The sequence below is a fragment of the Wasmannia auropunctata genome, unplaced genomic scaffold (assembly GCF_000956235.1).
Source record: "Wasmannia auropunctata unplaced genomic scaffold, wasmannia.A_1.0 LD335903.1, whole genome shotgun sequence".
Classification (NCBI taxonomy): Eukaryota; Metazoa; Arthropoda; class Insecta; order Hymenoptera; family Formicidae; genus Wasmannia; species Wasmannia auropunctata.
This window is the reverse complement of record NW_012026987.1, coordinates 1595022-1618453: the sequence shown is the minus strand read 5'-3', so window position 1 is coordinate 1618453 and position 23432 is coordinate 1595022. Positions and strand designations below refer to the sequence as shown.

Here is a 23432-nt window from a genome sequence, read left to right as displayed (position 1 = left end):
ATTACTAATTAAAAATTCCTTGTCTTTTAAAGGTTAAATGTATTTCAGAGAGGGAAAGGGGATTTGTTGATATTTTTCTGAATTTAATAAAACCTGGCAGAATCAATAATGTCTAAAAACACGATTTACTTCGTTTAACTTTGCCCCTTGCGTATTTTTTTTTTTTTTTTTATTTGTAAAAGTGCATATACAAATTGTACGGATCTGCCGATTGGCTGCGCGATTTGAGATCACTCGAAGTCCCCAGACTTCCAATTCGACGGCCAATCGAAACGTCCCTATTTTCCCCTGAAAGATGTGCTCCGAAATGACAAACATAACATATGGAAGTAATGGAAGTACAGATTTTGAATAGATTTATCAGTAAGTAGTCTTTTCTCTTTTCCTCCTCCCTTCTCCGCGAAACACCCCGAGTTTATTCGTTTCGCTTCGGAGAAAGCGAAATACGGCCGCATGATTCTAGCGTTTCTACTCCCTCCCCTCCCCTCCGCCCTCCCCCATGCTTCCACCCGCTCCGCACGGCTTGCGCAGCTTGCGGTCGAATGCACTGAATGCAGCGCCTTATAAGTAACGGGTTGCGAGAGGTGCGGCTGAACGCCGTCTTGCAATAAATGACAATTATCGAATACAATTGTAGAACAATTCCATGTATTCGAATCTGGTTCCTGCTGATTGCACCTTTCCAGGACTTAGAACGAGCGTTTTTTTCTCGCGGTGGGAAAGAAAGAAAGCGAAGGTGCGTCCGCAACGAGGGACGCGCTATTGATGCGACGCGCGCGAGTCGCCAGTCGCCTGCAGCGATCGAACGTTTTTCCGCCCGAAAAAGGGTCGCCCTCCGACCTATGAAGGGAGCCGCCGCCGCGCGAGGAGAGCGTTTCCTTCGTGCCGCGCCGCCGCCGCCGCCGCCGCTCTCGCGTCCCTCGACGCGGACGCGACGAGGAGCACGTGACGGCCAGACGCGCATGTCGTCGCGCAGGTGTCGTCCGTAACCAAGAGCGAAACGGAGCGGCGTCGGAGATCCGCGGTGGCCGCGACCCGCCACGTCTTCCTCGCGGAGAACCGAAAGGACGGGGGACAGCCGGTCGCTCCGCCGGCGTTCCGACGGTGCTCGCCTGGATCGCCCCACCATCGTCGATCTGCCGTTTTCTCCCTTTTTAGGTTAGAATCTCGTCCTCTGCTATACCGGGTGTCCCGCAAGTGTCGGCGATGTCTTAGCGACACTTCGCCGACACCTCTGCGGGAAGAATTGATTTATTGTATTTATTAATTAATTATCTATTTCATTATTGATTATCTGTCATAAATTTATTTATTGAGCTTGTGAAGGATAAGATTTTTTGTTTTCATATTTAAAATTTATGTATATATATATATATTTTTTTTTAATTGAATTTTGAATGCACGAATCGTTTCACAAGCTCGTGAATTTATTGTTAAAATTTGCGAATACTAATACTCTTGATTTATCTTAACGAACAATCAGAAACTAATGCTTCGATCAATCGCTAATTGCCTTGTATTTTTCTAGCCTTTAGATAGAAACAAATTTCTCGATAAGATCACGATGTCTGTGACCGAGGAAAGGATCCAGGATCTGAACCGGCGTTTCGTAGACTTCATGAGCAAGCCGGAGAACGTCGAGGCAGCCACAAAGGAGATCTACGATGACTTGTTGGATGAGGTTCTGATGGGCTTTGTCTTCGACGTGCACCGTACAACCAAGACTGGCAGTTCCGACGTCGAGGAAGGCATTCCCGATGACAAATCCTATGCCATTGTCGGTACGTAGAAATCCAACAAAAACGGTGATTCAAAGAGTTTTTTGTTCGAATGCAGCGATTGTGGGAAGATGAAAAATTGATAAGCGTACATACACGATTTCTCACAAATTTATATCGTTCTCTGTTATTAGATTCGCCCGGCCTAGACGTGTTCGGTCAGCATCCGATGAAGAAGTCGCAGGAGTGCAACTGCCCGAATTGCGAGCGTGGCGTGGCGGCTTGCAGATTCGCCACTCACCTGGCGAAATGTATGGGCATGGGCAGAAACAGTTCGCGCATCGCGTCGCTTCGCATCGCGAACAACTCCAAGGACATGAACAACTACGGCGGCGTGCTGAGCGACGACGACGACGACGTCGACTGGAGCCTGACCAACGATAGCGGCAACAAGCGCAAACGTCCGCGCAAGGATCGCAACGGCGTGAGCAAGCGCTCGGCCAAGCAGCAGAAGCAGCAGGGTAACGCCGGCGCCGGCGGTAGCGGCTCGCAGCGGAACGGCGAGACCGGCACCATCGTCGGCGGCAGCGGCGGCGAGCACAGCGTGCACAGCAGCAACGAGAGCTCGCCGTCGAACTACGAGAACATGTCGCTCGTGGACAAGCGGGCGCTGCTGACGCAGATCTGCGGCGTCGTGTCCGAGCACACGAAGAAGCTGTGCACCAGATCGGTGCGGTGTCCCCAGCACACGGACGAGCAGCGCAGGGAGATACGCGCCAATCTGGAGTCCAACGGCCAGGACAATCTGCACGTCGACGTGGACACGTACGAGGAGAGCGACAGCCAGAATCTAAGGGACACGTTAACGAGATGGGACCGGGAGGGTTCGAGTCACTCCAGCCCGGCCGACTCCGCCTCGACCACGTCGACCTCGTCGATCAGCCGGAAAAGGGAGACCAAGTCCAAGGGTAAGGGGAAGGCCTCGTCGAAACGCGATCGTGGCTCTCCGATCTCGCAGGGGGACTGAGGGGGGGAGAGTCGATCTGGAACTGCTTCTCGGTCTTCTGGGAATGTTCCTCGGTCGAGGCTCACTCTCCGGCGGCAAAGAAATACTGTATGATAATGTTCCTACGGGCTGTACATAGATCGAAGGGAGATGATTTCCCTTGATGATGATTGCAAAGCTTGCGTAATACTTAATTCTAAATATTACTCACGGCGTCCTTTTATAATTATTATTTTTAAGAAAATAAATAGCAGCGAATTGCGAAATGAAATATGAGTGAGATATCCTTTGATCTGGACATCCTTTATTACAGTTGGTCTCCCAGATATTATATAAAACTTGATGTATTTCTAGCTTTACTATATACATTCTAAAACGGCGTTGAATTGCTATGCACGATGCTGTGCAAGATTTGTCCTTTCAATTCGTAATATTAGATCATTGATAAAATTTTATTAATCTTATTATTTTTGTTATTTTATTAATTTTATTATCTTTGTATTACCTTTGGAATTGATTCGAGTGCTTCGGGTTGTAATTGATTTGAAAATTAGTAATATTTGGATGACAAAAAATCAGTTATGGCCTTTTGTAAGAAATATATATATATTTTTTATTTTTTATTTTGTAAAAAATATGATAAACGTCCGAAAATAATACAGTCATACTCTTATTTGGAGTATACTTCAACGCGCGATGGATAGTTAATGTCACACGCCAGAGTTGCGGCGAGCTGATTATAAAGATCTATCGGCTTGTAAACCATAATGCAATTCGAAACAGTAGAGATAAGGTGGCGAGCACGTAGAAGATTAACGATACCGAACGCAGTCCGAATGGAACACTCGACGGATTCTACTGCATAGCTTGTGCATAATGCTGCTGCGATTTGCGGTAAGAACCTGATCCTGAAATATTGACAAAAGAATACAAAAAATACATCGCTATATAGCAATTTTAAAAAAGTGTAATGAAGAGAAATTTAAAATAGGGAAAAAGATAACTTTTTTTAAAATTGCATAATAAAATTAGTTCTCACTTGATTGCTTGTTCATCTGCTTTCCAGCTTCCGGGCAGGATGCGATACTCGCTGTATACTTATATACTTATACTTTCGTGCAATATTTCTATGGTATTCTCCAAGGGTAAGTTTTCCATCATTCTAGAATATCAGAATTGAATACGCGAGAGAAAATAAATTAAATCGTATGTTATATGAATAAAAGTAATTCAAATTTTTAAAGTAAACATTTAAAGTGAATTTCTTTGAACAAAATTTGTAAGAAATTCCGATATTAACGAAATTCGTCTTTAACGAAATACGCATTATTTTTAAGTAAATATACGATTTATAGCAAATCTTTTTCGGAATAAAAGGTCTCTTCATCGAGAGATTCTATATTAAACAGATTTCTAGTAAAAACGTTGACGCTATGGTAAATTTAACGATTCATCGTAGTCGATGTAACGAAGCATCCTAGCTGGTCGCTACTGGAGCACAATAGCTGCGGTAATTCCAACAGCGATCGCATTATCGGCGGCAAGAACGCGAGCCTCGGCGCGTATCCTTGGATCGCGAGAATAGGATACAGCGGGACTAACGCCGACGGCGCGTTAAGCTACAGATGCGGTGGAACGATGATCAGTCGGCGATACGTAGTCACGGCTGCCCATTGCGTAACGAATTTACCCGAAAAGTACGTATAAATAAATGTCATTAAAAAAATGCAAGGAAGACCTTCAATTCTCATGTATTACGCCAAGCGCACACAGCGTTCGATCGAAGTAATTATTTTTAATCGTCGAGATTAAAAGGAACGAAGTAAGCATTTCTTCGTTAGATCGTATTACTCTGCGACACAGTAAACGATGATTTTGCAGCTAATTATCTCTTCTAGAATAAAAATATTCGAGACACGCTCCAGATAACTTGAGGATGTTCAATCAGAAATGTACTGCGCGCTTTCGTAATTTAACTTGTTATTATTTAACGCATATATCTAATAAGTTTCAAAGTCGGCGGAGTCCGTTTGGGCGAGCACAACATCGTGACTGATCCCGACTGCGAGCAGGGATATTGCGCGGAGCCGGTGCAAGATTTCCTGCCCGAGTCGGTGATCGTTCACGAGGATTACAACAAACCGTCGTACAAGAATGACATAGCCATAATACGGTTGAACAAGCCGGTGGTTTACAACGGTGAGTTTATCAATCGATCAACCTAATCGTTATATTCCAGTCGATTCATCGTCCGGTCTGTCTTATCGAAAATATATCTGCTTTTCTTTCTGTATGTATCACAGAGCACGTGAGACCGATTTGCATGATCAACGGTGAACTCCTCAGGAAGAACTTCGTCGGCGAGATGGCGGAAGTCGCCGGTTGGGGAATTTATGATATCAGTAAGACATTTAAGCTAATAAATATTTAAACTTTATATTTGCTTCGTACGTTTTCCTGTCTCAAAAGAAGAGTTTCCATAATTTCGTTTTCCTTATTTTTTTCCATTTGCAGAAGCTCCGAAGTGTATCAAAACGTTTTCTAAAAAATATCTAACGTCTAATTCTTGAATTCATGTTAAACTGACTGGCCTCATATTTGTCTTTTCATTTTTTTTTTGGTCATATTTTTTTAAATCCTGAATCTACAGATTTTAATAAGATATACAAATCGTCTTGTTGTCGACAGATGACCCGAAGCCTAGCACGATCCTGCAGACGGTCAAGCTGCCGATCGTCGAGATGGACAGATGTGTGATGGCTTTCAAGAGATACGCGGACGTGTCGGTGGACCAGCAGATGTGCGTGGGTGGCGTTCAGGGCCAGGATTCCTGCGGCGGTGACAGCGGCGGACCCCTGATGCAAGTCAACAGCTTGGACGGACCCCCTAAGTACTACTTCATCGGTATCGTTTCCTTCGGCGCAAAATCCTGCGGCGCCTCCAGAACGCCTGCCATCTACAGCAGGGTCGCGACGTACACTACATGGATCATGAACAACATGCTCCCGTGAAAATGTTCAGGTCTAATTTAACTGTGGACGAAACAAAATTACAGTCTATCTGGTGAACGTTTTCTCTTGTCGAAATATCGGCAGAGAGTAGTTTCACCTCTAATTTTATTTAGAAACGCAATTATTTTTTATTTAGAACAGTTTACATCAGAATCTCTTAATTGTGCCGAAAAAGCATTGATATTCTCAATAATATTAAAAGTAAATCTGTAATAAGTACATATTAAACGCGCTTTTACTAAAGATAATTTATAACTGAAAGCAAACAGTTGTAAATAAAATTAAAAAACTTTTAATTTAAACAGAGTCGCAGGATTTTCCCATGTGCGAGCATTCGACTACCTCATGGAAGTATAATTATCTCATAAAGCTGATTACACAAAAATTAATGGAAAATTTTTAATCTCGCCTTCCCTCACCGAAACTGTCCGCGCTTATTTCATTATTCGCGGAAGTAGTTAATAAGGGCAAATTAATGGGCAAATTAATACAGGATGGAAATTAATTTAAATCTAATTCGATTGAAATTTGGATCGAAACGCGTTTTTCTAAACCGACTTAAACGAGTTTATATATATTTATCATAATCGAACGTCGCGATGGAGATCTCTTCGTGGAGATGCGCGACCGCAACTTCCGACCTTTTCACGAGATTCCTCTTATGTATGATATATTACTGAATACTTGAGGAAAAAAGTTTGGGTGTTCCCGCTTCTCATTATCAGATCTGGATTGCGTTGGTTACATACACATAATATGAGCTGTTTTTCTCCACTTTCCGAGGATTGAATCACTTTTCTGCGGAAGCTCGGCAATGCGCTCGTTATCACTGCGCGCTCGCATGGCAAGTGCATGCAGCGCGATTAAATATGAAACGAGAACAATAGTCGCTTCCGTGAATTTTTAGAAAACAAGATAAAGGATGCCCTTCTTTTACGAAATCTAGAATGTAAAACCCAGAATGAATTTTCGGTCACGAGATCGATAATGCAATTTTTGGAACGGAACGGGGGGAAATCTGTAGCAGTTGCTGCTTCATTCAATGTAATTACAAATGCATACGCGCGATCCTTTGAGCGCATTTGCAAGCCAGTGAGTATAGGATACGACCTGTATTACGCTACATACATATATACATGAATTATGCGTTATACTAGATAACGCGCATATATAAAATAATTGAACCGTTAATCGGCCAAAGACTAGTCATAACCACCTAAAGCTACTGATAGAGAGTGCTTACATTGCTTTCGCAATTCTGACGTCTACGATTGAGAGATCAATTCCTCATTGGCGAGATCGGTGACGTCAAGGCACTTTCCTTGAATCTATAATTCGATCTAAAATAACTTTTCTTCAATACATGTGTGTTGCGGAAGGAAAAAGGAAAACTCGGCAACAGGATCATATTTGAAGAGGGAGGTATTTACATCTTTCAGAAATCCAGGATTTCCCAAAAAATAATCTTATTTATCATGTTAAATTTATGATATGTAAATTAAACTGGAACTAGAAAAACTTGTACATATATAAATATTGCAAAGTATATCTAAGTTATATATAAAGTATATATAAGTTCTTTATTATATTATACACAAAATTATATAAACGAAATAAAATATTTATGATAAATTTATCTTAAAAAAATACTACTGGCGAAAAAACAAGAAAATATAAAAAGAAAAATTGCCAATAAATGAGAGGAATATGGATTGGAATTTATATTATAGCGAAAGCCCCAGTGGGCAGAATTGTAAGGATTGGCAATGCGTAAGTACTATTAATTAATACATTTACTGATATTAATCTTTTTTTATATTAATCTCTATATATTATAACTGATCTTTATAGTATCTTCAACTATGATTATATATGATTATATAGTTATAATTAATATATGTATATAATCATATAATTAGTATATAAAACAAATTATATTACAAATTTCATTATTACAAATAATACTTAATATACTCCAACGCATAATTTATATACAATTATTACTGTCAATATAAAATTTTTTAATAACTGAAAACTTATTCAAAATATAATTACTGAAAAAGTTTTCCCCCTTTTATTTTTCTTTTCTCAAAATACGTCTGTGGGTTTATCCAGACAGAAATAGGAATTTTTCCCGACCAGTCCGTTCCTGCTAATTAGCTTGGCGAAGTATGTTGACAGCGATGGTGGGGACAGTTGTTGACCCTGGCTCTGGTCACTCTATCATGGATACTATCGCCAGTTGATATCTTGGTCTTCGACAAGACAGCGACATAAAACGAAGGGAGTCTGGACCGAGCGAGTCCTCGTCAAAGTGTGCTGGTGATGATCTCTTGGTACTCGCTTAATAACAACGAGGTTGAATTATTCGATGAGAATGTCGACGTCGACCTTCCTAGTGTCTTTCAAGTTTCTGACGTTGTTACTGATCGTCAGCATCAATGCGCGTAAGTTGATTCTTCTCAAACTCCACATGACACAACATCAATCATTTAGTTCAGTGATAGGTTGTAGGCTATAATTAATTCTAATTTATTCGTTTATATGTGCTTTTCCGCGTTCTTGAGAATGTGAGAAATATCATAAAAATATTTATGATATTTTTCATTCTTTAAATTCTTGTAAACATTATTCGATTTTATATGCCGTTTCTGCTGCCTGTACTAGCTTATTAAAAGGCAAATTCACAAAGAGCAATTTGAATTAGTTCACCAAGGTTATCAATGATTCAACAATAACTTATCTTATGTATGTACAAATAAATAACTGAAATAAATAAAAAGAGTACGAAAATATTCAGTAGATAGTTTTGATATTATAAATGATGATTATAAATTTCGATATAATATATCGCTGATCGTACCTCAAATTTAGTTCCATCAGCTGGAAGCTTAATCACCGCGTGACGCGATTATCTCGATTCGCGACATTATTAGTTATCAATCTATGACACGCTTCCGCGAAAACAAAAGTCAGATCCCGGTCTCTCATCGCGTCTCTCTCGAATTGTATACACGACATTATTTTACATTACGTCACCGAATTAATGGCTAGCGTCGAGAATCAGGAAACGAGCATAATCAACGCGATTGAATCAGCTTCATTCGATTTCGCGCGCTGCAACATTTCGATTTAGGATCCCCGGATTATAGATATTTCTCAGATTATTCACTGCAGTTTATATTAATGTATATTTGTATCGTCAATGATTTATAAATACATTTTTTGTATTAAATAATATTAATAATATCATTTGTAGTATTGTGTGAGGCAGTGTAAGATATACTGAATTGTGTAACAATTAAAGATCTATGGATCCGTCTACAGACGGATTCTATATAAAAAAATATATTGACCAGTTTCTTGTTCAGAAAACTGGAAATTCTTGATGGACAACTTCTAAACGCTAGACAGATAGCGAAAAATTAAAAAAACGTTGCATTTATTATTATAACGACGCTATTATGCAAAGTTACCATCTTCCAATCCGAAAAAGTTTTTTACGTAAGCTGCATATTAAATCAAGAATCGCGGTGCAGGATTGCGTTTTGCAAGAGAAAATTAACTCTTTTAATTCTTTCTTAAAATTAATTTACTGGATATAGAACGAAAATATTTCAGCAATTCTAACATTGATTATACTTTCTTATCAATAATACCTTTCTGATTGACGTTTCATTCTTATTTTTTGCAGAAGACTCGCGGGATAGCTGTACAGTCGACGGCCAGGCGGGCACGTGCATACTCGCACGTGACTGCTCACTGGTGTCCAATATTCTGCAGCAGTCGCGGGAAGAGGCCTTCGCCTATCTGAGGCGCAATCATTGCGGCTACGAGGGCTCGAATCCAAAGGTGTGCTGCATCAGCAGCAACGCGACCATCGACACCCGTCCGGGCGGTTATATAAGGAATCCAGGGACTACAGAGAGAACTCGGAACCCAGAACCAACCCCGCAACCTGACGGCAATGCTCAAGTAGATCTGGCGAACCCGTTGCTGCCGAATGTCTGCGGCCGCGACCTGTCGCAGAGACTCCTCGGTGGCGAGCGCACCGAGCTCGACGAGTTCCCGTGGATGACGCTGTTGGAATATCAAAAACGTGGGTAGACGAAAATTAATTATTTTTTCGTTAAAAGTTCATACTCTTAAATATCAACAATATTGCAGCGAACGGCAAATCGACGGCGTGCGGCGGAGTCTTGATCAGTCAACGTTACATCCTCACCGCCGCTCACTGCATCAAGGGCAAGGACCTGCCACCCACCTGGCGCCTGGTCAGCGTTCGCCTGGGCGAGTACGACACCGACACCGAAAGGGACTGCATACAGGACGGCGGTAACAACACCGGCAACAACGTCAAGCAGGCGTGCGCCGACGATCCAGTAACCGTAGGTGTGGAGGAGCAAATCGCTCACGAGGAGTACCGGCCGCAGTCGCGGGATCAACGTTACGACATCGCGCTGCTGCGTCTGAGCCGCAACGTGACGTTCACCAACTACATCAAGCCCATCTGCCTGCCATCCAATTTGTCGACCGGAAGCAGGCTCTATGTAGCCGGCTGGGGCAAGACGGAGACCCGTTCGGCCTCAAACGTTAAACTGAAGCTTCAGTTGCCCCTGGCGGACAAGGAGGAGTGCGACGAGACCTACGCCAACGCTGGTGTTCGGCTGGGCTTCGGGCAGATCTGCGCGGGCGGCCAGAGAGGCAAGGACTCGTGCCGGGGTGATTCGGGTGGTCCTTTGATGTCCGTCGAAAGAGTCGCCGACGGCAGCGGCAAGTGGACCGCCGTGGGCATTGTATCCTTTGGACCGTCCCCCTGCGGCATGCAGGGATGGCCTGGCGTGTACACGAAAGTGACTGACTTCGTCCCCTGGATTCTTAGTAAATTGAAACCGTAAACGAAGACATCATCTACGAAAAAAAGTCACCCACTGACCATCGTTTAATAAAATGACTCTTTGAAGAAATGTACGGAGTTAAAATATATGTTATATGAATCAATGTATTTTGCAGTCTGACTCTCTCGTTAGCAGTGTAGAATTAATTAGTGCAGAGATTCAGTACACGCTATTAAAGTAGAATATTATATGTTATTAATAATTTTATCAGTTTTTTTTTAGGAAATTAATAAACAGAATAAGACGAAAAAAATTTTGAATTGTGATAAATGAGTTATATATATTAAGAAGATGAAAAAATGAGATCCTTATGTAATAATAATGAAATATATTTCTCTCTTTGTTTTTCATATGTACAAAAGAAAGACCTACAAATATACTCAATAATACTAAGAAAACATGTGTAGTTAAGTGACATTAATTGCTCATTCGTTTTAGCTGCATTTATAATGCCACGTTTTATAGCAATTCTTAAATACTTTTAGCAAGCTTTATTCAAATAAAGTGTAATAAATTTAATTTAATAGAATAAAATCATGTCGATTAATTATTATGAAATCGATATCCATACAGAAGTTTGTAGCTTGTAAAACGACAATTTGTAAAAATATTTGTTAAGTTTTTAATAACATTAATAAAATAAGGCAAACGAAAATTCTTTTTCAACTGTATTGAATTAATAATTACCTTCTTCTTTTCTCGGCACACTATGTTCACTGATATGTAACATATCGGTGATTATTCTTCTCTTTCTCTTTTATTATCCTAACGTCGTTTTAATAATTTCTTTGCATTTAATTTAATGCTTTTCACATTTGTGTTATCTTTTTTACAATTTGGTATTATTGATATTTTTCTTTTAAGGATTGGTATTCTTGTTCCCATAATGTCGAAAGAATTTTTATCGTTATAATACGATCATATCCTTGACTCGTATCACTATACTAGATTTCCAGGAAACAATCGACCACCAATAAATTGCAACACCATTTGCAATAATTTACATCTTTATCTGATGTCTAATATAAAAATAATATAAATAAACCGATTTCTTGGTAATTTTACTCTTTTTTGAGGAAAACTTAGCATAAAATCACGAACTGTTGGATCGCAAAATTATATGATCGATGATTATGTCGATCAATAAATTGCATCTGTTCATTTGACCTCAAAATTATCAAAGCCAAAGGGTCAAACTGTAGACTTGACCTATTGCCGTTATCTCGTTGTAACAGTTTATGCTAAACAACTTCGAGAAGCATAATCAAGTACGTCGCATTAAAATAAAAAATACAATTCATTAATTATATAATACTTAATAACAGTCCTAAAAATTAAGAATTTCCGCATTAATTTGAGAAAAAAAAACGACAAATCATCGAAATTTTTTTCCTCTTCGCAAAAGAATAATACTCGAAAGCTCGGTGATTGATTAATTGCTGCTAATCGTGTGCCATTAACTCGTCGATGGTATTTAATTGTCTTCAGTGATAAATGCTTTTTCGATATCACGAGGAATTTCCAAACGAACGGATCTCTGCACTTTGTACGTTGTGGCTGTAGATCACGATGATGTATTTAAAAATTTTACTGAATTGAAGTCAAAATTAATAAAGTGATACGGTTTTAATAACCAATTTAGTAGCTGATATTTAGAGGAAAGTACTCATATTTAGTAACTTTCCTTGTCCGATGACTAATGGTTGCATATTTCAACAGGACAACACACAACTGCACTCCTGCGTGAGCTTGATCATGCAGCAACGATGTCTTGGGGGAACTCCCGTTGATTACAAAAGCCATGACGCGCGTTTATTCTCGAGCAACTTTTTCTTGCAAGATTTCTCAGAGTTATCATCTTCCGAGCGGGAACGAAAGAATCTGTAATTATAGTTCCAATAGCCAAACTTTTTTCTGCCTGTTTTCCTTTCATTTTATCCTCTTATTTCTTATATCTTCTCTTCGCGCACGCTTTTCAGGAAAGATTCCCGCGACGTCACTTCGCCTTTATTTTAACTTTATTTATAGACGACATTAATCTAGTCAAAACATTAAACGTCTTTCTTAGAAGAAGAATGTTGATTTTGTTTATATTTATAGTTTAATGAATAATCTTATTTTTTTTTCGAGAAATTTTGCCGACACTGTTAATTAAGATTTAACGAAGCAAATTAATATATGTTTATTCGCATCTATAGCTTTCATGATCTCCGAACACAATTCTTGGGAATAACATAATTCTTGAAATTGTTAATAAAGAAACAAATGCATGTGGCTAAAGTTAATTGTACAACTCTTTAATATAGCTTTAAAAATATAATATAAAAGTTTAATATTTAAAGTTTGAAATTAAAAATCAAATTTCCAGAATAAAATAATATATTAATGTACAAAATAAACATTTACAATAGCTTTTTAAGCAAAAGTTATGAAATCTTTTCCAGTTGCAAGTTGATGAACTTATCGAAAGCAATGTATTGAAAAAAATCCACCCTTTATTGATATTTAACATGTTTATAAAATAAAAATATCTAACATTTACAAAATTATCATTTACAAAATTATGTTTACGAGTTATTCTCAATGATAGGAATTGCGCGAATGGATAATGAAATGATTTCTTAAAAAAAGCTCGTGCGTTTCCGACTTTCCCGGAATCGGGCAACTCGCGAATCGCGCAATTCAGTTATAATCAGCAACGAACCACAACAACCAATGGATAATCATCATCATTTACGATCGTCCCCACCAAGAACAACAGATTTAAGACCCAACAAGTAGTGGAGGAGCTCAGTCGATTGGCGACTCGCGGCTAGCCGATTAATACAGGTTTCAGTCTGACCTGTGGTATATCTCGGCTTGAAAGCGCGGCCTCGACACACGAGATAGGTCGAATATCGCGAGTGGGATTATTATCTCCGACGAAGTGCGTGCTCTCTCTCTATCCGAAGCGCGTTAATTGGCGAGAGCCATCAGAGCGAAACAGGAAAATCCCCGCTCGTTTTGATTCGCAAGGGAGAGAAGAAGAAGGAAAGAAGAATAGCTACAAACCCCGAGATTGATTGGCGAACAGTTAATACTATGCTGATACCACAAATAAACATGATGTTCATCGTTTCGCTCATCTTCTTCATTTCTCTAACAACAATCGATGCACGTAAGTATTTCATTAGATGTCAGTTCGTTGCAATTCTATTTGAAAAAAGGGGATATGTATCTATAGTCTTTTCTTCAGTAAAGTTCTTACGGCGAATTTTTTTTGACATTTTTAAAAAAATTGCGTTTATTTTAAATCGTAAGACCACATTTGGCATAATAAATTAAGATATAATATTTACAATTAAATGAATCTATCTGAATCTCATCGTACATTTATATTTTATAGGTACTTTTCTAGATAAATATTTAATTTGAGATATTCTAAATTATTATGTGTAATGTTTAAAAATCGATATGCCGGATTTATTCTAAACTTTGAAAGAGCCTGAATTTTGTGTCTAAAAAATGGCTGCTTAAAAAATATTGATTAAATTGAACAATAATTTATTATTGCAGAGAATGGGTGCTCAAATAGAAATGCTAATTGCGTTAACATACGCAACTGTCCGGAGATAATATCCATTTTGAGAGGTCCTAGACCACTTTCGGCAGAAGCGCTGCAGACTCTTAGGAATTCGCAATGTGGCTTTGAAGGCAACGACCCGAAGGTTTGTTGTAATCAGGTAAATGAACTTGACCTAAACGCATTAATTTATTAACAAAAACATTAATTTACTAATTAATTTAATAATAATAAAGTTAAGTTAAATAACACGTAATATAATTCATAATCTCTAATTTAAGGAGAAACTAAAAATCTAATATAATTTCAAATTAAACAGAAAAAAATTAAAAAGCAAAAATTTTTATTAGGAGATATTATTAAGAAATTAATTATTAAAAAATACACATTTTTTGCGAATAAATTAGCAACTTGTATTAACACTTTTATCTTTTTATTTGTTTTCGACTCCTTGTTAATTTTTAAAATAAATTTGTGCAATTTTAAAAGATTATTTATTGGCAGAGTGATTATTGGTTCTCGTCGAGGACATCAGATTAATGCGTTTCGGACGAATGTTTATCATTTTCCACATGTCTGTGATATATCAAATTATACACATACATCGCATACTGTCGTTATTCGTGTACGTAATAAGGATGCGTCGTTGCGAACCATTTAATAGTCTTTTGAAATAATACTGAAACAGGTTTCTGTGACCTCGACTTTCCGTTTTATCCCGATCTCGTTGTACTAGCAGGACGTCGGCTGCGGCTTTATATTCGTCGAAATCTGAAATTTATAAAATATTTTATAATACGTCGTAATAATAAAATTTGAGTTTTTGCGATTTAATTTATTGCGATAAAAATCCCCTTATTTCAATTTTAATGACAAATTCTTTGAAAAAAACATTGAAAATATTTTTACGCTCAGTTCTATTATTTTTAAAGATTTTTAATATCGTTTCGGAAATATGTCACTTTCATATTCGCAGAACATAAATTTTCTTATAATTGTTCTCTCTCTCTCTCTCTCTCTTTCTTTCTTTCTCACAATTGTAAAATTTTTGAATTTTCGCTTCTGTAGTAAAAATAAATAAAATTAAAGTGTTGCTTTTCCAATTAATCTTCAGCAACAACCCACAACGTCTTCAGAAACTACTGATCCAAGTCCACCAGATGTGACGAACCATCCGAACCTGCGTCTGTTGGATCATGGAGCGTGCGGACCTCCCACTCAGTCAAAAATAGTCGGCGGTAACAAGACCAGAATCTTTCAGTATCCGTGGATGGCGTTAATCGCATACGACACCGGAAGACCGAATCCGGAGTTCCGTTGTGGCGGCACGATCATCTCCTCTCGCTACATCCTCACTGCCGCTCATTGTGTCACGACACTTCCAGCGGGTAAGGAAGACTCGTACAGACTCGAAAATAATGGCAAAAACAATGGAAAATGCAGTTAAACTTAAATTAAGAAATTAAAGATTAAATTTAAAAAGAAAGTTCGAAAGATACTTAATAAATATTCGCGAGTTTTATTCATTTTTTTTTGTAAAATAAAATTCACAATCTCGAATCGTTCATGTTCCAGGTCTCAGAGTGATAGGCGTCAGAGTAGGGGATCACGACTTGAGTAGGGAACGTGACTGCGAAACGGACAGCAAAGGACTCGAGGTCGTGTGCGCCGAGAGGTACCAGGATTTCGGTGTGGAGAGCTTCGTATTCCATCCGGATTACACGAGAACGAAGCTGCAAAATGACATCGCGCTTATCAGGTTGAATGGTACCGTGGACTTCCGGCCTCGGAACGTCAAGCCTATTTGTCTACCCTTCGGCTCTGCGGCGGAACTGACCCATACTAAGGTGAGAATAATCAATTACAAATAATACATTCTTTCCATTCAATTAGAAAGTCAATTATAGTTCAATTATAAAGAAAGAAGTAGCTGAAAAGATTTACGAGTTACATTTATTTTCCTTCAAAGTATTCAAATCTACTATTAATTTGACAACTAGAAAATAATGTTTAAATAGTTTTTGTATTCACACACACACCCAAACACACACACACACACACACACACACACACACAAATTGAAATATTTCACGATTATGTCTCTTCGAATCGATCCTTTAATCCATTAAATTTTTTTTTGAAACATTCTCTATCGGTTTAAAAAAAAATTCGTTTCAATTCCGATTTGTCTCTCGATTTTCGTAAAGACTAATTTATATTTCAAAATTTCCGTTTGACAGGGTACAGTGACCGGCTGGGGCGCGACGGAGTTGGGCCCGCGCAGCCAGGAACTTCTATATGTGAACCTGCCGTTGATGTCCAACGAGCAGTGCAAAGAGGTATACAAGCGGACCACGGAGATCTGGTACAAGCAGCTATGTGCCGGCGGCCAAATGAACGTGGACTCCTGCTTGGGCGACAGCGGTGGGCCCTTGCAGGCGAATGGCATATACAACGGCAGATTGGTGCGCATCATTCAGTACGGCGTGGTTAGCTATGGCCTGAGGCAGTGCGGCACCGAGGGCTTCCCCGGAGTCTACACCAAAGTAGTTTATTACATGGATTGGATCCTGAACACGATGAGAGATTAAAACATGCGACTGAAATACAAGACTTTTGCAATACTTTAAATCTCCATGTACTCGACGCGGTAATGTGGATCGCGACGAGAATAAAAACATAAATTTTGTAAGGCGTTCGATAAAAGCAATAAGTACGTAGATAAATAAAATTGATTTCGAAAGATCGGCAGGACGAGTAAAATTGCATTTGAAAAGGAATATCTTCAATGTTTGTGGAAGTAAGCGATTTAGGCGTCTATAGGAAGGTGATCCACGAGAGAACCACCGTTGGTATTTTTAATTAATAAAAATAAATTGTTAATTTTTAAAAAATTTGTGCCGTCCTTTTACTAGGAATAAAATGTCTTACTGCCGACACAACTTTGTTCCATTAGACGGAGATCTCTCGGGATTGCGACTTAAGTTAATTAAATTTAATTATGCTTTATTGCATGTGCAGTGATAAGAGCGTAACATCTTCGATGAGAAGAAAAAGAAAACGAAAGACAGAGAGAGAGAGAGAGAGAGAGAGAGAGAGAGAAACAGATGTTTTTTGCTCACTAATGGATATTTATGCTAAACTGATGCGTGATTATATGATTTATATATTAACATATCATGATGTTTTTACACTTTATATTAATAATATACTGTTTTTCCATAAAAAAAAGTTTGTCGTTTGATTCCTAAGTTCTACGAAACATTTCTGTTACTTGCGGTAACATGGAATTCCCGGAATTATCGCAATCGCTTTAATTTTAAATTCTTTGACTTAACTTTGGAACTTTGGTTTTTTTTTTATAAAAGTCAAGATGTCACAAACTTAGCTATAAATTACTCTTATTGATGATTATAAGATTATGATTATAAGATTATGATTATAATAGTTATAAATAAGAAAGTATTAAAGATAGAATGCAGTTTTTATATATAATAGTTAATATATACTAAAGCTGAATGAATAAAAAACTTATACTTAAAGATAATTTCAAATTGGAGCTTGGTCAAACCTTAGCTAATTATTGTAATATATTCTGATCGTATAATTAATCAAATATAAAAACCTGACGTTCAGAATAATTTCGCGATAATTATAGAATTGTAAACGGTTGTTGAATTCACTCTTCGGCAATGACATCATCGCTTTGGGACTGTTCGTCGCTACTGGACAATTTCTCTTTGCAATCTTCGATCAATTCCGCCGTTTCGTTGATCGACACCTTCAGCGGGCCGCGATCTGCCTTCCTCTTCAACGTCGAGGCCTCCGACTTGGCTGCCGATTTGTCGGAAGAATCGCCCGACGATTTCGATGACAATTGGCTTGAGATAAGAGTACCGGAAGAACTGGTTAACGATCCGGAATTCGGTCTGGAGTTGTTGGCGAAGCTCAGATACGAGTCCAAGCTACTTGACGTGGACCTTTTCGACTGCTTCTGTTTCTTCTTTTTCTTCTTCTTCTTCCGAGTTTGGGAATTCTTCGAAGGCGCCTTCTGTTGCGCCTTCACGAGTGATTGAAAACTCTGCAAAGTTCATGTACACAGCGCAGTTTACACAATACTTTCTTACAGCGTATCCTACAGAATTTCAAATAATTTATTCTTATCATTTACATAAGATCTATACTTGTATACAGAGAAGATAATTATAATTGATAAATATGTAATTTATTTCTCCTTGGGAAGTAAAATTAGCCAGTGTCTAATATGGGAAACAATTGTCTAATGATGACGCATGCAAATAGCAGGAAACTCATCACAATACCTGAGAATGACGTTCGAAGAGGGTCGGTATTTGCGTCACGCGGTCGAGCATCATCTCCATCTGCAGTCGATGACGTTCGGCCTGTTCCCGCGCCTCGTCGCGACGCAGAGACGTCCGTATGTCCAGATCTCTGTCGTGCTCGTGCCTTGTTTTCGCGACATTAGATCGATCAGATATTCGATCGTGAAAATCAACGAGCGTTTATAGATCTACAGATCCAGTGCGTACCTCGCGGCTGATCTCAGGGCCTTCCACGCGGGTTTCCGGCCGATCAGTGTCTCCCTGAACTTCAGCATCTGTTCCCGCCGCTTTTCCTCCATCCGCTCCCGTATCTCGTGCTCCAGTTTCTCTCTGCGATGAGTTTTCGATCGTCATTTACGCGTGTGAATTCCTCTCTAATTAAAGATTATAGAAATATCCTTTGTTGCATTGAATTAAAGTTAAATCCTATGCACAGAGTGACTTTTTATATCTCGACACAATCATTGCTTTCTTCAAACTGAATTTTTAGTATCTTGAAATCAACCTATAATAAATAAACAGATGAGAGATTCTGGGTCATCCAGTATCTTTCTCACTGAACGTTAGGCCGTACCGTGAAGCCTGACATCTCAGAATCGCAGCCAGGTTGTTCCCGCGCGAGGATAATATGGACGTCATCGCGGACCTTGTTCTCTCGGACGGCGTCGTCGCCGGGATGACGGACTCGTCGTCATCCTTGTTGGACGGCACATCCTGCAGATGCGTACACGCGGACTTGACGCGCTCGCGCCTCGCCATCGACGGCGGTAACGAAGAGGATTTCAACATCTCGGCGGCCCTCACCCTTTTCCTTAGCTGCCTGGAACCACGTGCGTCAATCCTTACGCTGAATCTAATTGTTTTTAATTCTCGCGACTTTGGAAAGTCTTCAAGTGATTAAGCCACCTAAATGCCTTCAGCAAGCCGGGCTCTAATAATTGAACTCATCTCTTTGAATTGCAAAGCAACTTTAATCGCTCACATATAAGAATTTATACACAGAAGCTTTAAAATTAAACTTAGGAATTAAATTCTCAAAATCTTTATCTGTTTTACAATTCAAAAACTGTCGATGTGTTTAATCGAGAGAAATTGGGAAATTTTTCAAACATCTGGTATAAACAAACAACAGAGCGATCCTGCCATTTTCATTGGCACCAAGAAAGGAGAGAGAAACAAATATAAAATGTTCACGTATACCCCATTAAATATCCCATTTAAATTTTTTCAAAATAAAATATGTAAAAAAAAACACGACAATTAATGGCAAGGCAAGGCTGACCTATAGTATTCGTCCTCGAGCATACGGTCGTAAACCTCGGTGCCGAACAGGTTTCTCGGCACCGGATTGGCCTTGAAACGCGAGGAACCGCTCTTGCTCGAGCAGAGCTCGGGACTGGACCTCGCCATGGATCGCCAGGCACGACGGTCGCACTCCAGTTTGAAAGGTCGCACCTGCGACAGCAGGTTCAGCGCGCTCTCCTCGCGCACGATGCGACTTCTAAAAGAAAAAGCAGAACCACGCATCACCTCGAGGTATCGATGACAATTTTGCGAACCTCTATAAATAGTTAAGTTATAATGGATTTATTAATCCCCTGAGAATTGAAATAAGAAAAATAAAGTAACATAAAAATATAATTAAACTTCCAGAATTAGAGATATTGAACTCGGAAAATTAAAAAATGGGTTTATGCATCTATCTATGAAGACGGACCTCTCTTCTTTCTCAGCCATCAATTTGTCGTAGAGCGGTATCTTGGATGTGATAGGAATCGATCTGACGCGTCGTTTCTTCGAAGGACTTTTTTTCTCGTTGTCCTCATTCACACGCTCGGCTGTCTCTATTTCCGTCATATATTTTTCCACCTCTTCCCTGAAACAGAGCATGTGAGACGTACTACATTAATACAAACCGGAAATAAATAAGATATCTAAAATAAAAAAAGATACATGCAATATATTATATAGTATAAAAGCAAAAAATGTTTCAATTCAAGGCATTTCATGAAGTTGAAAAAAAAACAAAATTTATTATTCTCAACGATAATCTAATTAAATAATTTTTCATCTTTATTAAGAAAATTGTTCCTTCCGCGATAAAAAATGCTGGCTAAATGCTCGCCAAGATTACATTAATAATGAAAATTAATACATTTTTATGCTAATACTCGAACAACACAAAAAGATGTATATGAAAGATGCATCCATTAAGCATGCAGCTATTTTTAAGCACAAGCTCTCGAACGTCTTTTAAGTATCTTTGCCGGATATTTACCTCAGCGTGAAACTAAACGGCTTAGGTACCGTGGGGTGCCATTCTTTCGAGCTATTCGGTGGTAAGCTCTTTGTCTCGATGCTGTCCTCCCCATCGCTGTTCACGCTGTCGTCGCTTTTCGATCCGCTCCACGTGCTCCAGCTCTTATTGGCCGCGAGTATCTCCTTGTTGCGTATTGTCTTCGCCTCCTTGTCCTTATCTCTGCATCTGGAACCAATATTGGCATTCATAGCAATGAGAGATGATAAAAGAGACAGATATAATTATATGTCATTTATTCAATGTATTTGTAAATCGAAATTCTTCCTTTATCAACTGCGCTCTCTTTCTCATTGCGTGACAATTATATATATCACCTGTACGTCAGCAGATCCTGATCCTCGGCGAGACCGGCAAAACTCCCAGATGGGAACAATATAGGGCTGCTAGTTCTAGATTCCTCGAGGAAGCACTTCTTGCCGTTCAGCTTGAGATCACCGACGTTTGGCTTGACCTCCTTCGACTTCGAGTCCTCATTTCTCGTGATTGACAAACGCGACGGCGGCTCCTCCTCGTCGTCCAGCGAGTTTCTCAGATTCTGCAGGAGCAGCCGCTGCTTCCTTCTGAGATACTCGACCTTTTGCTTGAACTGCTCGTTCGACAAATGGTTCACCTGTCCGTAGTCCGGTATGCTCTTTAGAAACTCCAGAAAGTTCTCGAGGGTGTCGCGCGGACTCGACGACTCCGAATTTTCGACAGCGATCGGTTCACCCTCGGCAAAGTTGATTTTCTTCACCTTCTCGGATCTTCGGCTCCCGGACGACAGCCGAGGACGTTCGTACGAGGGGGTTGGTTGCCGGCTGCAAGGATCCACCGGCACCTTCACGCACGAATGGAAGAAGGACGTGCCTCTGTGCTCCGTCATGGTTCACTGATTTACTACGAAATATAATGTAACAAATTAATAACGTGCGATAGAATATATTTTTAAATATTAATAAATTTACTATTATGAGATATGCGTATAATATTCGTTTATAAATAAAAAGATACATATCTTTTCTTAAATATAATGAATATTGCATAACTTCTAACATATCGGTCCTTTTGGCTATTTAATTGACCACAAATAATTATTAATTAAATTGGAAACTATTTAAAACATGTAATGAAGTTTAGATATTATCAAAGGCAGAACTCTATAACGTAATCAAATTACACAATAGAGTCGTACATACAACTGCTGACTGTGTATAATTACAGCATAAGATAATTACAGTATGTGCGACACGCAGGCATACAGAATGTCTAAAAACTATTGCTAAACCTAGAAATATAGCAAATGTTTAAACGTAAAATAAAAAAGAAAGTAGATTATACTGATTCTTCTAATTACTTAGTTAAATCGATTACAATCGAAACTTTGTCAAAAGTCCTAAAATTACAGAACATTCAAGCACGATTTATATATATTTATATGCTAAATTCTACGTACAAATTATTGTTTTCTATACATATGTTTTAGTCATTATAAAAATTCAGAAACATTTTTCCAAAGTGTCCATTTAGAAGATCAATGGACTCTTAGAAAATTCTGTCAAGTTACTTCGTAGGATTTCGCGTTATACTATAATCACCTTCATCCTCCAAGCGATCAGCCGAATGTGATTTCAGATAGATTTTGAGACACAGCGATTTGTGAGCAGATCCCAGTCTCGATTTTTATCACCGAGATGCGAACAATGTTCTGACAACTTCGACGGCCGTTACTGTACTTGCTAGGGGGGGATCAATGTGACCTGGCGTCGCCGACCTGGCGTCGCCGTCGTCATGGTGAAGCCGCGCCAGGAAGGTGCTAACGCCCTGCGACCAGTCCCGCGGAAATAAATGGCGCACAAAAGAACCCGCCGATCGATTCCAGAACCGTGGAACGTTTATTGCCGTACGTGCGTGAGAAGACATTTGCGAAATCAACGATTCTTCAATGAAATTTAAAGCTTAAATAATCTCTGTTAAGAGAAAAGCCTTAATTACTTATATATGCACGTTTATTCAGAAAAGATTTTAGGATTTATTTTTCTTTTTCCTAGGTTACCCAGTAAATGAAAATTAATGATTTGAAATGGAAAGAAATGAATGCATTTCGACATTTCCGAATTGGCGCTTCTGATTTTTCAAATCCGTTTGAATCCAAAAATAATATAATACGATTATAAATACATGCAACATGGTAAATAGCTCATTTCGTATTTCAATTTTTGTAAATCCAAAAATAATATATAATACAAAATATATGAATACATTCTGAATTCAACATAGTTTGCATTTCATATTTCAATTTATTTAAACCAGGTAAAAAAATTTGTATACAAGAACATATATATATATATATATATATATATATATATATATGTTTTTGTATACAAAATTTTTGTTTGATAAGACAAACTTTGTTGCAAATTTGTACTATTTCTGATGTTAAAACTTGTAGCAAATATTTGTCGTTATTTATCCGAACAGATTTGATTATCTGTATACTTGGCGGGAGCCGCTACCGCGTCTTCTGATAGAAATGTGTGTATAATATATTAATATTTTTCAAGTTTGCATGATAAATTATCTAGAATTATTTAGCGC

General features: G+C 38.8%; 3 protein-coding genes across 3 annotated transcripts; 2 read left to right on the top strand and 1 right to left on the bottom strand.

The window, feature by feature from the left end:
* The first annotated feature begins 1001 nt into the window (after positions 1-1001).
* Positions 1002-2952, top strand: LOC105455351 (ataxin-7-like protein 3). Its single transcript, XM_011698614.1, has 3 exons — positions 1002-1158; positions 1529-1781; positions 1913-2952. The coding sequence occupies exons 2-3, from the start codon at positions 1565-1567 to the stop codon at positions 2743-2745; spliced, it is 1050 nt and encodes a 349-aa protein (XP_011696916.1). The 5' UTR covers positions 1002-1158; positions 1529-1564; the 3' UTR covers positions 2746-2952.
* A 588-nt stretch (positions 2953-3540) lies between these two features.
* Positions 3541-17277, top strand: LOC105455492. Its single transcript, XM_011698861.1, has 14 exons — positions 3541-3618; positions 3791-3869; positions 4184-4421; positions 4733-4923; positions 5028-5126; positions 5413-5731; positions 8064-8182; positions 9430-9834; positions 9903-10630; positions 13523-13790; positions 14189-14355; positions 15310-15583; positions 15771-16042; positions 16436-17277. The coding sequence occupies exons 1-14, from the start codon at positions 3601-3603 to the stop codon at positions 16784-16786; spliced, it is 3528 nt and encodes a 1175-aa protein (XP_011697163.1). The 5' UTR covers positions 3541-3600; the 3' UTR covers positions 16787-17277.
* On the bottom strand, positions 17051-22570 carry LOC105455491 (protein FAM161A). The gene is made up of 9 exons (XM_011698859.1): positions 22433-22570; positions 21173-21734; positions 20817-21077; positions 20256-20414; positions 19821-20039; positions 19113-19358; positions 18746-18868; positions 18518-18662; positions 17051-18276 (listed from the first exon to the last, which is right to left on the bottom strand). Exons 2-9 carry the CDS (start codon positions 21718-21720, stop codon positions 17875-17877), a joined length of 2103 nt encoding a protein of 700 aa, XP_011697161.1. The 5' UTR covers positions 21721-21734; positions 22433-22570; the 3' UTR covers positions 17051-17874.
* Between the last annotated feature and the right edge of the window lie 862 nt (positions 22571-23432).